Raw genomic sequence first — 14,082 nt, 5'->3', positions numbered from 1 at the left:
CTGCTAGCAATTGTAGAGCTGTGTTTCAAATGAGCTCATCCCTAGAGAAACGTTAATACTAGCTGATCTTATCTAAGATTGCATTTCCATCTTACTGGCTTTGAATGGGCAGTCTATTTTGTTGGCTCTGCTTTTTCTGAATGATCCTGGCAACAGGGTATAACGCATAATGGGGAGGGGAAGATGTGTGCAAGTACCTGGATGCTTCTGTTTTACAACAGTGCTAATGTTTGTATTTGAAGAAAAGTGTGAGGTGAGTTTGCAAATCAGATTTCAGTTACAACCCCATTCATCCCTGCTGAGCTCATGTGCAGCTCTACCAGTCAGCTGCCCTAGGGTTCTCATCTGGCACCCCCAGTCAGCGTAGTACAGGCACCACCACCTTTCCTGGAGTGGCCATGAAAACCAAACAGCATGAGCTCTATACCCTTCCTCCCCACAGCCTTGGCCTTACCCTTCCTGGCCTCCACTTATCATGTCAGAGTTGTTGATGTTTTCAGGGGAATGGATCAACTTCTTTTTGTTGTGAACTACCAGCACCCTGTAGAGATTAAATACTCTTACTGGGACACCTTTGTTTACAAGCTCATTCTTCAGGGTCCTATTCCACTTGGATGCAGGGCTGGGAATGCCAGAGCGGCCCTTGGCTGTCTTGTCCTGATCCTATGTAGGCTGGCTTTCCTATCGCAGGCTTCAGGACACTTTTCCAGAGGAGCTTAATATACAGCAAATAGAACTTTGAGCACTGCTCCAGGCAGACTATTTCATGTGCAAGCTTCCTTTTACAAAGGGCTCCCATGTGCTGATTGGCAGGTAATGGATTTTGTTGGGCCTTTTTGGTTTCAAGGGCTTCAGTTGTAGGTGGAGACCCTCAAGGAGGTGGTGGGCTAGTCCAGTACTTTGCCTACAGAGACATGGAGCTGCTGGCCTGCACTTGCACCTGCACTTCCCCCCACATTTATAGCACATTCTAACAGTCTTTCCCAGCGTGCACTGGACTGTGCTGAAAAGTCCTGGAGTTTATTTCTGAGGTAGAATTTCCCCCTCTCCCCTAATCACAAAAAGGGAGGAGAGACATAATGAATGTTAGTTGACTTTTATTTTAGTTTGAACTAAAATATTCTTAAAAAAAAGGATGGAATAGTTTTTCACAGGATATCATAATCTGACTTGCTGTATCACAGTACAAAGGGTAATAGCCCATACAACTGGAGAAAGCAGTTTTGCACCTTTATGAAGTGTAGGAGGGGGCAGAGGTAACAGTTCCTATGCCTTACATCCAGTCAGGAGTATAATTAAATGCATGGCCTGCATTTAAACACTGCAGCATGGCTTTTTTTAGGCTCTTTAGCCTAAAGACTTGTTTCCAGCATTTACTAAGTGCTTATTCTCCTCAAATGCTACAGTCCTGATGTAAGAAATCCCTTGGTACCAGGATACTATACTCTGGTTGGCACTAAAAGATACATTAAGTAAGAGAGGAGCTGCAGTAGAGCTGGCACAGTCTTGTGAGCTCACTTACAGTCAGTGGACAGTACTGGAGAGAAGGACGGTTCTGGTTTCTGAGGTCTGTTGCACAGTAAGTCACCGCTGGTTTGACCAGAGATGTGTCACAGACTGGCTTTCAGTCTGAGAGTAAGGGAGAAAAACACATGGTAGAAGTCATGGAGAAGAACCTCAGGACTTCTGTGAATGGGATTAGGAATCCAGACCTGCTTTGAGCTTGAATCTTATCACATTCAGCTGCTTAGCAAAAGTAAGGCCTAGCCCAGCAGCCCAAAGGGTTTAAGAGAACAGGGTCTTTTAAACATTTTTTTAAAAAAAGTTTACATGTTCATTTCTTCTAGCATTTGAAATGTTACACAACAGAGTGGGATCAAGTGCCACTTAACCAGAGCATAAACGGAGACACTTTGTTAGTGGAGCTCAGGCAGAACCTGTGCCTTAAAGTTTGGGCAGAGTGGCCAGCTTCCCCTTCAAGTTTTCAGCAAGCTTGTCCATGAACTCAAAGGTGCTCAGGTAGTCAGAACGCGTGACGCTGAGGGGAGAAACAAAATAAGACAGACATTAGCTGTGAAGCTGCTGAATGCTCCAGTGGAGGAAAACAGCTCAGAGCTTTGAGTCTTGCCTCTAAAGCTACCAGAGGGTCATTTCCTGCTTATCAGGCTGAAGTTTTTTGCCAAAAGGCTCTGGAGAAGAGGTAGCCAGGTAGTGTTTTGCAGTGTAGTAGGTCTCCATATTAATAAATGGACAGGAAAGGATCTGGCCAGTATAGCCAGCCTGTCATAGGAGAACTCCTTGCAGTGTATTTTTGTTTGTTTGTTTTTTCCCCCAAGTTTGGTACTCTCGCAGGAACAGAGCAAGCTAGACTATGCTGCTTGGGGCAGGGAGTGGCTCGTGGTCTGTTTGTACAGCACTGTGTACAGAAGAGCTCTGCTCTGTGAGCAAACTCCAGGAATTCCCCACCATATGCACTACTAAAATGATTTTTCAGCAAATGTTTTCCAGAAACAGAGTAAAACAGCCCCTCCAATCACAGCTGCAGTTACTTAATGCACTTACTTGGGTAGGCCTTTGATACAGGCAGCAAGATCCTTTGTCATGAAGCCAGATTCAATGGTCTCAATGCAGACTTCTTCCAGGGCAGTGGCAAAGTTCTTGAGGCTAGTGTTGTTGTCCAGTTTAGCTCTGTGAGCTAGTCCTCTTGTCCATGCAAAGATGGAGGCTGAGAGAGAACAGAAAATTATTCTTTTTTAGGACTCCATGGGCATTGTTCTAAACTGTCATGTAGAACATATTTTTTAAAAATTATGAATAAAACTGAAAATAGACTGAAGAAAGCTAGTAATTCTGATAAAGAAAGTTCCTATCTTCATCTAGGCATCCTTTGCATTTTGTGCAGCTCTAAAGAAAAGCAAAACCTGGAACCTTCCCCCTGCCTCCAGCAATCCCCTCTTTGTGCCACTTCAGCTTATTTTCTTCCTGTCTAGGTCAGAAAGAATGATCTGTAGTGGGACTCTAGTTACACAGAAAGCTGCCCTCACAACAGAAGAGGGCAGTCCCCTTCCCAGTATTGCATTATACTTGTTGTGGTCTCTCTGCAGTTGCAGAGGATTCTTTCCCTCATGTCCTGTTCTAGTATATTTACACTTTAAGTAAAGGGTTTGGAGGTTGGCTGGGAGTTTTGGAGCATTAGAGAGGGGAACAGAATAAAACCAGCCAACCTAAACCTTAATTCCAGTGTGGCTATGAGCCCATCACTCACAGAAGAGCAAGAGCATGTCTCGGAGGCCAGGTTATGTCTAGCTTATTGCTCAAGTTCAATCTGTTCCAGCCTGCTTTTGCTCCAGGCTGCAGGTGTCTCTGGAAGACAAACACATTATGAACTAACAGTTTCATCATTTAGTGGTGCTAGGCTCTGCAGAAATGAGGCGTATGTTCTTACTCTGATCCTGTTTTCTTCTATACAGAGACCACTTAAGGACAGTGAAAAGCTGCTCACCAATGGGGTTAGTGGAGGTTTCTTGGCCTTTCTGGTGCATGCGGTAGTGACGAGTAACTGTACCATGAGCAGCTTCTGCTTCAACAGTCTTGCCGTCAGGGCAGATCAGCACGCTGGTCATCATCCCCAGAGAGCCATAGCCTGCAGAGTGCATAGTTCAACAAGTCCAGTATTCCTAGGCAGCTCCCATCTGAATCCTGCCCCCATCCTGCAAAACTCTCCCAGTCGTGACAAGAGCAAGTCTGCCTTAGCAGCTGTACTGCTGCTGCAACTAACTGGCTAGTCATGACACTTCCAAATGACAGCCTGTCTGAACAGCAAGTGCTGCTCAACCAGGAGGTACAGGCCCCATTTCGAGAAACTTAATATTTCCACCTACTTGTTGGATGGTTTTCTACTGAAAAGATGCAGTCTGAGAAGGGAGAGTCCTAAATAGGCAGTGTTGTGCTGCCAATTGCAGTCTCTCCCAGAGGGGATGGGAAACAAACCTACTTTATATCAACAGCAGCTGCCCTAGTGAAGGGAACTGTCAGCTAGGAAAACTGAACATTCATGTCACTTTTAACCCTGCAGGTTTCAGTGATCTGTGTCTTTGAAAACTTCTTTGGGTAGCAGTCCAGCATACATCCTTGTTCTGTGGGAGGCAATTTACTGGCATTACTCAAGAAGAGGTGTATTACACAGAGCCATGTGTTGCCCTGCAGGTTTTTTCATCCATGCGTGTTTTGGCACCAGGCAGCTTGGTTAAACAGGATTCTTGATTAAGGACAAGCCTGTAAAGTCAAACATATTAATCTCTCTCTTTGCACCTGAGTGCTAGCTTTAGGTCCTGAAAGTTTTCTTGCATGTCTGTATAGCATCTGCTAGTATGCTCACCCCTGTTCAGTTTAACTCAAGCTTTCAGTGACTGAATCCCAACTGTTTGGATAGCTTCCATTAGAAAACCTACTTGTGGTTATGTTGCTAGGAACTGCCACCCTATAAAGTATAACTAAGTGGTCGGCATTCAATGGATTTTCTTGTTAAAGTGAAATCAGAAAGTCTTTGCCTGCTTAATATCTTCATGACTGCCGCAGCTTTGAAATGTAAATTCTGAAACCCACCATCACCTGTTGGGCCACAACAGAAGACCGAGGTGACAAGCACCAAGATACTGCTTCTGAGCCTACACCAGTGTAGCACAGGAAACATCTCATACCTTGTGCAACAGAGTCAGATTGCACGTCTCCATCGTAGTTCTTACAGGCCCAGACAAAGCCTCCCTCAGATTTCAGGGCCTGAGCTACCATGTCATCAATGAGCCTATGCTCATACCAGATCTTTTTTGCTTCGAACTGGGGCTTGTATTCTCTGAAAAACAAAAGCCAGAACACCCTGATATATAGATAATCAACTGATAAATAGATAAAAACAGGGACTGCACAACTTGTGCAAGTAATTGTGCATAGTGAAGTACATAGAGCAGAGAGTAAAAAAACTATAAAAGAAATTTGCATCGTCTTTGCTCTCTTCTTTTTCCTCACTTGTTTTACTAGGGTACTGTAAGTCTGTTTCAGACTCAGAGAATCTGTTCACAGACACAGAATCTGTGGCTCTCTGTCAGGAGAGATAAACACCACAGCCAGGTTTAGCAAAGCTTTAAGTTTTGATTGCTGTGTCCTGCAGGACAAGGGGGACCGACAGGGCAGGTGCCCAGCACTTCCAAAGTGCTGCCGAATGCATGAAAATGCTGAATTAACTGCAGCAGTTCACAAGGCTGGAGAGGATGTTTCTGCTCTAGGCTGATGCACTATGGTAGGAAGTACACAACTATCCTAGTTACCTGTCATAGATTTCTTGGAAGATGTCTTTAAAGCGGCCATCGTATCTCTTCAGGATGGTGTTCTTGGTGCTCATGTAGAGAGGCCAGCCTTTAGACAGTGCCATTTGGAAGGAACTGTGGGCAAAATCCTTGATAGACTGGTCAAGATTGTACATTCCCATGGCCACACCACCACAGCCTGTTAGCAGAGGAAGAAGAAATGCAAATCAATTAAGTTTAGTTAGTTTTGGTTAAGGACTTGCCAATCTCCTCGTAACACTAGCCTGCCTGCCAGAGTGCTAGCCCCAGTTGTCCTGATGTGTTTCTCATTTTAAGGCTGGGAACATTTTGAGGATTCATGCTATCAGCTCAAGGCTGCAGCAATCCTGTGATGAGTGAATATGGAGATGTTCTTGTTTTATAGCTAGATACATCTCATACTGTAAACAGCTCTGTGATGCTTCTGACTAATTCAGGCCTAAGATGTAAAACTGGGGGACAGGAGTGAGCCTGCTTGCAGTTCTTACTAGTGGAATAAATAACTCTTTCTCATCAAAGCAGTAGGCAGCAGTCTCAGAGCTGGAAGTGGGTTTGCTCCCATCATAAGTGCCTTATACTTTCAGGCTTCGACTGAACCTGAGAACTAACTCCAGCAGTCAGAGCCTGCTTTGCCTAGCTCAGATAAACAAGGCTCTGCACACATTCCTGTGTCTTATCTGTGCATGTGTTTGGCTGATGCTGCAACTTTGTTTGCCTGTTCAGGCTCATTCCAGTAAGTTGTGGGAGAATGCACCAATCTGCTGGATGCAAGGGAAAATCCTAGGAAGGCTCTGAGGAACTATCAGCACTTGCCTGAGTTGAGCTGTGTGATACAGGTGGACTAGCAGCCTGAATGAAGGCACCTTAACCTTACAGCCCAGCTCCCTGGGGAAAGAGCAGCATTCAGATCAGGCAAGAGGCTTGGTTGTGGATGTAAGTAGGGTCTGGGGCCTTTGTGAAAAAAGCTCTGTTTTCTGAGTACAGGTTTTTCTAGTTTTAGTGAAAAATGTACTATCTTGTTCTTTGAGTGTCTCACTAACACCACCTCTCCAGTTTGTGCTGTACCTTCATCAGGGACCCTTTCTCTGAGCACTCCCCAGATCTGTTTTTTTTCTCCTCTCCTTTGAGGGAGAAGGGAGGAGAGGAGAACAGGATAACTTTCCTAATATCCATCTGTCCTTATAGCCAGTTAATTCTTACTGCATAGATCTGCATGCAAGATAGAATAGGGTCTGATTAACTATAGAGACTGTGTCCTCTGGAGCCATGATTTTATAGTTAGTTGGATGACAGCTATCAAGCTTTATTCAAATACTTGCTTGCATATAGATTAAAGACCTGTTGCAATGATGCCATCTAATGCCAACTAAAAATCTCAATTCAGTGTCAGGGTTGAAGGTATTAGTATAGCAGTAGGACAGGATTCCCTTATCCACTGTAGAGATCTGCTGGCACAACAGTTGTCTGTGGAGAGGGGAGTTCCCCCCAGAGCAACAGCAGCAATCTTATCTCTGCCCTTCCTTGCTTTCTGCTGGCTGATGCAACACATCAGAGTAGTGAATCAAACTGGCAGCTGGAGCTACCAGACATCTCCAAGACAAGGCTCACCAGTCAGCTATTAAAAGAAAACAGATTTAAATTTGTGCCAGTTAGGACTGGCAGTGAAGCAGGTACCTTCCACATGAAAGGCTGTGTAACAAGAGATATTAGGGATTTGGCTACCTTTGAGCAAGAATGCCAGAGGAATCTTAAGTTTTACACGTGAGGCTCATGTGGCAGCCTTAGTACCAGTTTGCCAAGTCAAATGAATACTAACTGAGACTCAGTGCTGTTTATATTGATGTTATTAAGTCTCTGTAGATAGAAAGAAAGCAATGCACAGTTGCATAGGTCACCATCAGGCTTCAGACCATGGACCTTTTGAGCGCTGATAGGAGAGACAGGTGACTGGTATGATGTTTTCCTGAACCCTGCCCCTAGCAAGACACCTTGTGTTGTAGCTACCTTGTTGTAGCTGTTTATGCAATTTTTTTTGACCATAGCCCAGCAGGAGCAGGATTCCCCTTCCTGAATCTAGCAGTGTCTAGAGCCAATACAACAATATTGCTAGGAGGTACACTGATACTTTGGGACTGAATCTGTTACAGAGAAGGTCTAAACACTCAGGACCATTCTTGTCAAGTCTCCCTTCTGTCTTGTGCATAGGGATCAGTTCTTTCTGTTGCAGAAATAGAGACTCTGCTTAATAAAGAAGGGTACAAACTGCAGGTATATAGAGCCCAGGAAGACAGGAACCAAACCCAGAATTATATCTAATCTGTTATCAAATACAACTCCCTCCCCTCAGGACAAGCACTGTTTAGATTGCAAGTTTCCCTCTGATCAGAAGGGGTGGGGAGAAGGGGCACTACCAAACAGTCATCACATTGAGCATGATGGGTAGCCAGTTTAGTATGACTGTATTTGATATGCTTCTTTGATCCTAGGAAGATATGAAGTAGACTTGAAGTAACTTCCAGTACTTCCCAGATAAATGAGAGGCCTAGACCTTCCCCCACTCCAGCTCCCAAAGTCACATTGAACCATGGAACAGATCTGACTGACACCTTAAGGATGAATTAAACCAAAAATACCAGTTCCAATCACAGTTTAAAGATAATACATACTTTCAAAGTTATGGACCAAATAGGTGACTGGTTTGCCTCCATCTTTTGGAGTGTATGTCATCTCTACTTTTCCAGGCCCAGGTACCACAAAATCAGTTGCTCTGTACTGTTAAAAAAGAATTGAAAGGATCATTTTTATCTGTCAGGAAGGTGGAACCACAAGAGACAATCCACATTCATGTCTGTGTGTCCATACATCCAAATATTGCTTGGTCTGCAAGTAGAGAGGCTTTAATATAAAAATCCATGTCACAACTACTGATCTCATTAATAAGGGGGAAGTCATACAGCACCCTAACAAAAGCCACTATATCTATCCACCATAGACACTTGAAAGACCAGTTTGTAGTAAAAACTTTCTGAATTTGTAAGTTAGTATACTTTTTGCTCCTTTGAGCCAAATGGACTCAAAAAAAACCCCACAGCATGTACTTTTCTTTAAGTTTTTAAATGGTGCCTCATCTTTCCAACTGTCCTGGAACAGCACTATTTAAGGTTACATTTCCATTAATTCTGTCATCCTTTTTCATGTAGTTTCCTTCCAATTCAGGAAATTGGTTCCTTGAGCTGTTCCAAAATTCACAAGCGTCTTGCTCATGTCCTTTACATATTCTCCTATTATTCCTTAACTTTAATCACCTACTTTGGCAGGGATTCGATCCTCCTTCTTAATCCTTTGTTTCCGCCTATTATGATTTTGACCTTCTCAATTATTCAGTACTATTGAGTTAAGGATTTTAAGCCATATTCTTTTCTAGTGTCAGGGCTGAGCATTTTTTTCCCTCCTGTTGGAAACCTAGTATTTCACTTTCCCACCCAGCTGTTTGTAAATTGCCCTCAGTGTATGGGGTTTCCCCCTGCCTTTAAAGAAAAAAAAATATATATATATATATCAACTCTTCTAGAAGACTTTCCTTCTGTTATGTTTGGCTGCTTTACAGAGTCATTATTCATGGAGAAGAGTATGGCCAATATTTTTCCTCTGGGCTGCCCAAAGGCCACTACACTGAGTGCCATCCCAGGACTTCCCATGGCCTTGTACTGCCTCTGCTGGGAGAGCTCTGGCAAAGGACATGTCCCTGCTTCTGCCCCACAGCTGATGCTCTCAGGGTGAATACCAACAGTTTATCTTCAGGAATGCTGTCTAAATCCAACCCTGATGTTGATGCCCAAGTAAGTTCATTGGCAAGGGGAGGGAGGGGAAGCAAGTTTGTCCACTTCTAAAAATCACTTCGGTCTTCCGAAAGAAAATCACTTCCTTTGCCATAGGCCACATATGCAACTAGGAAGTACTTCCAAGAAGCAGAAAGACTGTGACAGCAAAGAAGGTGGGTTCTTCTGTTGTTTTTGTTTTGTTTTTTTTTAAAAGGCATCACTACTCAGAGAGGAGGCTCTGCAGAGGTGAGGAAAAGTGACTTAGAGAAGGCAGTTATACCCTGTGCTTAGGTACAGCCCCATCTAATCTAAATGCAGGCTCCTGAATACTATTTCTACAGCTGCACTGTCTGAGGAACAGAGGCATGAACCAGGCTCTCCTATACTGTGCTAGGTGCTGTACAAAGTGCTACCAAATACCACTCCCAGGTGGAGTGCAAGGGGTAAAGCAGCACCACAGGAATGTCAGTCTCTGTGGCTCTATACCAGTTCAGGGCTAAGACTGTTCAGATTTAAAAAAAAAAAAAAAAAAGCAAGCACTGAAGTGACTCACTTGGTCCCCATAAGCATGGCGGCCAATGACAATGGGTTTCACCCATCCAGACACCAGCCGGGGGATGTTCTTGCAGATAATAGCCTCCCTGAAGACAGTGCCACCTAGGATGTTTCTGATCGTCCCATTGGGAGACTTCCACATCTGCTTCAGCTTGAACTCCTCCACCCTTTTCTCATCAGGAGTGATGGTTGCACACTTTATGCCAACATTGTATTTCTTTATGGCTTCAGCAGCTTCTACAGTCACTTTGTCATCTGTAGCATCACGATTCTCCATGCCCAAGTCATAGCTGTAATAAACCCACAAAGACAGTCAGAATCGCTCAGGGCATTGGTTCACATCCAGCAGGAAAGAAACAGACCCCCTGCCATAGCTGAAGTAATTTCTCTTCTACTCCACCAGCAGTCACACTGGAAGAGAATATAGGCTCATATATTGATATTTCTGCTGCTGGTGGGAGGATGGAGACAGGACAACTTCAGTTTATGGCTGAGGTGCTGTGTCAGCACAGGACATAGCATCTCCTTCCCTTCTGGGCCCAGGCTGAAAGCTCCATTACTAGTGGTATGGAGTAGCACAATACCCGAGTGCTTAAGGGCCTTTCATTTCAAGCCTCTTGTCCCAAGGCTTCTGGCTTCCTTTATATGCTGAGCAACATAAAGCCACGCTAAGCTGCAAATTGAAAGCTGTCTTGACAATGGACCCACAACCCTGCTCCGCTGTGGTAGTGAATCTGCCAACATTCCCCTCAACCAGGCAGAGGAAGCACTCACTGTTTCAACAGCTTTTTGAGAACAACGGGTGCCTAGCGTGGGCTAGCCCTGAAGCCCAGCCAGCTGTACATGAATCTAGCCATTGTGCTGGCTCAGCCAGGGGGCTGCTTCCCCTCCTCCCACCTCTCCCTGAGAAGGGATGTTCCACAGACTTTGTGTGTGTGTATTATGCTGCTGGGTTCCTGTTTGCTTGTCGACACCAGCAAGCAGAAAGCCTGATGTAGGTGGCATACAAATGACTCCAGAGGCAGGGGAAAAGGTCAGACTTGTGGGTTTAAAGATGACTGACACCACTGAAAGCCTCTTTCCACACAGCTAGGAGCAGTGCAGCTGGATACCTCTGTAATAATAATTATAGCTCAGTGCCTAGAAAGGGAAGGGAGAGTTTATGTTCTGCTTGACCAGATGCTGTAGACTGTCCCTTTTGCAAAGCCATCTGCTAGTATCTTTTATCCCAGAAGGGAGCGCAGGAGCTCAGTCTAAGCTTGGGGAATTGCAACAATTAACTCACACTGCCAGCAGCCTGCCTGGAACAGGGCTCAGGCCTACAGGGAACAGGGCAGAGTCCGTGCCCTGCAGCCACCCTTTTGCCCTGTGGGTAGGTCTTCAAACAGTGGCATGAGGCCATAAACCTGCTCAGAGTCCACAGATGCTGGGGCCTGAGTCAGGGAGAGGCTGAAACACCCCATGTTTCTAATAGCCTAGGCTGCAGGAAGCCTCAGAAACTGCCCCAGCTCTGAAAAGCAAGGAGATGAGTGCAGAGAGAAGAGGTGAAAAATGCAGACCACCACTGTGAGAGACCCCCAGGAGCACAGCACAGGAAAAAAGGTAACTTGCTATTGAGTGTTCACTGGTTACTGCTGTGAGGAACTGCAGAGAGGCTGCCAAAAGAGGGTTTTCCATAATATCTTTGCCACAAGCCTGCGTTTTCCAGAGCAATTAGTAAGACTGACCTTTAGGTAAATTAACCTGGAGGGGGGGGGGTCACAGACCTAACAAACATTACAGGTCCTGGGAAGGCAGAGGTTCACCACATACTCCTTGCAAAGAGCTTGAAAATTTATCAGTGTAGAAAGTGCTAATTAGCCTCTCTGCACTAGCACTGGAGGAGCTGTAAGGCTTTCCCAGTGGTACGTGAAACAAGATCAATGCCTAATGTTGCATACAGATTGGCTATATATCATAAAGAACAGTTACCTGTGCAAATCCAGATCTATATAAGGGAAAATCAGCTTTTCTTTAATCAGTTCCCAGATAACCCGGGTCATTTCATCTCCTTGCATCTCCACAACAGAGCCTCCATGGATTTTTGTAGACATCTTGAGCTGCAGTAGATGTAAAAAACCCAAGTTAAAGCATCCTAACACACATCACTGATGCATACATAATTTACAACACAATTAGAAGAGAGATACTAACGCTGCATACAGAACCTCTCCTGACATGTCTTGAAAATAAACCTGGTTTATCCCCTGTTTCATGCTAGCTGGTGTTTTTCTTAAAGCCCCAGCACTTACAGGCATCTGTCTGGGGATAAAATAAAAGGTTAATATCAGAGATTTAAGGGTTTGTGTGTTCTGAGCTTTAATTATGGTTTTGCAAAGAAGTTTGAAAGCATGATGAAGTTGTTCCCCCAAATTCTGCAGGAAAATAAGTGAGCTCTGTTTACTTCCAGATTTCATGAGTTTAGTCCAGTTGCCTGCTTTCCCCCCTTTTCTGAAATACTTGAGGTTAATAGACATTTATTTTAATAACAGTTGGCTCATATTGCTGGGGCTATCGAGAGTACTACATTGTCCGATTCTTCATTTGCTTCCTTCCTCAGGAAGAAAGCAGGTACAGAAATGAAAGGGCCACATCAAGAGCACTTTCTCCTGGCAAGCTTTATTTCTGATATTAAAATAAATAGTGGATAGATTTGTTTTCTGTATGAAACAAAGGTTTCCTAAGGTATTTGATCATAGAACCTTAAAAAAGAAAAAACTAAACACCCCCTCCCCTCCCCAACTCTGCCTATTTGCACTTTGTTCCTTGACAAAAAACAACCCCACAAACCACTGAAAACTGTTCTAGCACAGTGCTCTGCTTTCTAACGTTCACAGTTTCTGAGTTCTCAGCTCTGATTATGCAAGAGCTATGACTTGGCAATTTTTTCCTCCCAAGACAACCCAGTTCTTACATGCAGCCATTTGGATACTACAAGGAGACACTAAACCCTTGTGCCTGATGTTGCAGTCTCAGATCCTGAAGTCCACAAACGGCCTTTATCCAGAATAAGGAGTCTTGCTGAACACAGTCTATTCATTTGCATAAATTTATTCAGAGGTGTAAGATGTTGCACTGCAAGAGCCCCAGGCTGTAAGCACAGAAGTTAGTGCTCTCCTACTCAAAGTTCTTTAGGCAACATTGTTTCTAAACATCCAAGCCATTAAACATATCTAGGTTGGGAAAAAGAATAAAGAATTGCTGACTACGCTTTGTTCCAGGTACTGCATCAGGCTTTGCCAAATAATTCAGTTCTTGTTATTAAAAAAAATCTCCATAACTCACAACCTCATGTTACTGATAATTTCATGCAAGTACATCAGCATGATTAAGAAACCAGTCTAAGGCACTTGTATCCCATAGGAAGATAATATCTTGACTCACATTAGGCCTTCCTAGTTCTCATGAAAAAAACTTCAAAATCACTTGACCACATTTGACTGAACTCAGTTTATTCATACAAGTAGCTTGAGCCCAGTTTTCAATTATAACTTTTTATTAAGGATTGTATTGGTCTTGGGGCCTAGGCACATGATTACTAGTCAGGAGCTCTGGTTTTTGCTTTTGGCACTTCTACCATTGGAGATGCTTTGGTGATTCATTTAAGCCAAAAATGTACACAGGCACCCACGCATCGTAACCTGTTCTGTGGTTTGGTCCCTGCTTAAACAACAGAAGTAGTAAAACAACGTCAGTCTCCCCATCGCAATGGCTTTTGAGGAGCTGGTACGCGGGATGTACCTCCTCCGAGATACCTCTCCGGTGATTCCTGCTCACCCTCCGCGTCTCTGATCGCGGCCCGGGTGCCGTCCCCCCTTCCCGCGGGGGCGGCAGCGCTGTGGCACCCCTCCTCACGCCGGCTCCCGGGGAAAGCGCCCCTTCCCAGGGCCCGGCTCCGCCCGCTTCTGCCCCCTCCCCTCGAGCCGATCTTCAGCGCTGCCCCAGCCCCGCAGGGGGGCTCTGCCTTGCGGCCGCCCTGCTGCCGCGCTCCCAGCCCGGCCCCCGAGCCGGCCGCGGGGTCTGCTGCAGCCCCCCGCTCTGCGGGAGGGGCTCGGGGCTCCGGCCTCACCGCAACGCGCCCGCCCGGCGGCTCCGCGGCCCCGGGGAGGGTCGCGCCGGGGGCAGAGAGCAGGCCTGCGCCAAGCCCCCTCCACGAGCACAGAAAAAGGGAAAGAAAAAACCCCCACAGCGCTTCCCCCGGCGGGGAAGGACAAAAACGCGGCCTGCCGCCGCCGCCTGCCCCCGGTACCGCGGAGCCCCCGTTACCTGCGGGCGGAGCCGGTGCGGGCGCGCGGCGACGCTGGGCCCGGTCGTGCGCGGCGCCT

At 45.5% G+C, this 14,082-nt stretch overlaps 2 protein-coding genes and 1 long non-coding RNA gene across 8 annotated transcripts in view; 2 read left to right on the top strand and 1 right to left on the bottom strand.

Moving 5' to 3' along the window:
- PIKFYVE (phosphoinositide kinase, FYVE-type zinc finger containing) overlaps positions 1–14,082 on the top strand; it is a 96,626-nt gene that overhangs the window by 550 nt on the left and 81,994 nt on the right. The window lies entirely within an intron of this gene.
- IDH1 (isocitrate dehydrogenase (NADP(+)) 1, cytosolic) lies at positions 1,081–14,076 on the bottom strand. 6 transcript variants are annotated; one of them, XM_026088992.1, is made up of 9 exons: positions 14,024–14,076; positions 11,690–11,817; positions 9,717–10,008; positions 8,009–8,114; positions 5,325–5,502; positions 4,701–4,852; positions 3,503–3,643; positions 2,563–2,725; positions 1,081–2,038 (listed from the first exon to the last, which is right to left on the bottom strand). In XM_026088992.1, exons 2-9 carry the CDS (start codon positions 11,809–11,811, stop codon positions 1,945–1,947), a joined length of 1,248 nt encoding a protein of 415 aa, XP_025944777.1. In that variant the 5' UTR covers positions 11,812–11,817; positions 14,024–14,076; the 3' UTR covers positions 1,081–1,944. The 6 variants fall into 6 exon arrangements, with proteins under 6 accessions (XP_025944777.1, XP_025944797.1, XP_025944787.1 ...); XM_026089012.1 differs by lacking the exon at positions 14,024–14,076 and adding an exon at positions 13,499–13,606 and having other exon boundaries at positions 1,942–2,038; XM_026089002.1 differs by lacking the exon at positions 14,024–14,076 and adding an exon at positions 12,672–12,930 and having other exon boundaries at positions 1,942–2,038.
- Positions 5,520–11,868, top strand: LOC112977091. The gene is made up of 5 exons (XR_003257318.1): positions 5,520–6,275; positions 8,950–9,181; positions 9,256–9,336; positions 11,193–11,320; positions 11,787–11,868. It is a non-coding gene; the product is annotated as an uncharacterized LOC112977091 (long non-coding RNA).

The sequence above is a fragment of the Apteryx rowi genome, unplaced genomic scaffold (genome assembly GCF_003343035.1).
Source record: "Apteryx rowi isolate R43461 unplaced genomic scaffold, aptRow1 scaffold_12, whole genome shotgun sequence".
NCBI classification, from domain to species: Eukaryota; Metazoa; Chordata; class Aves; order Apterygiformes; family Apterygidae; genus Apteryx; species Apteryx rowi.
This window is presented reverse-complemented; position numbering and strand designations above follow the sequence as displayed.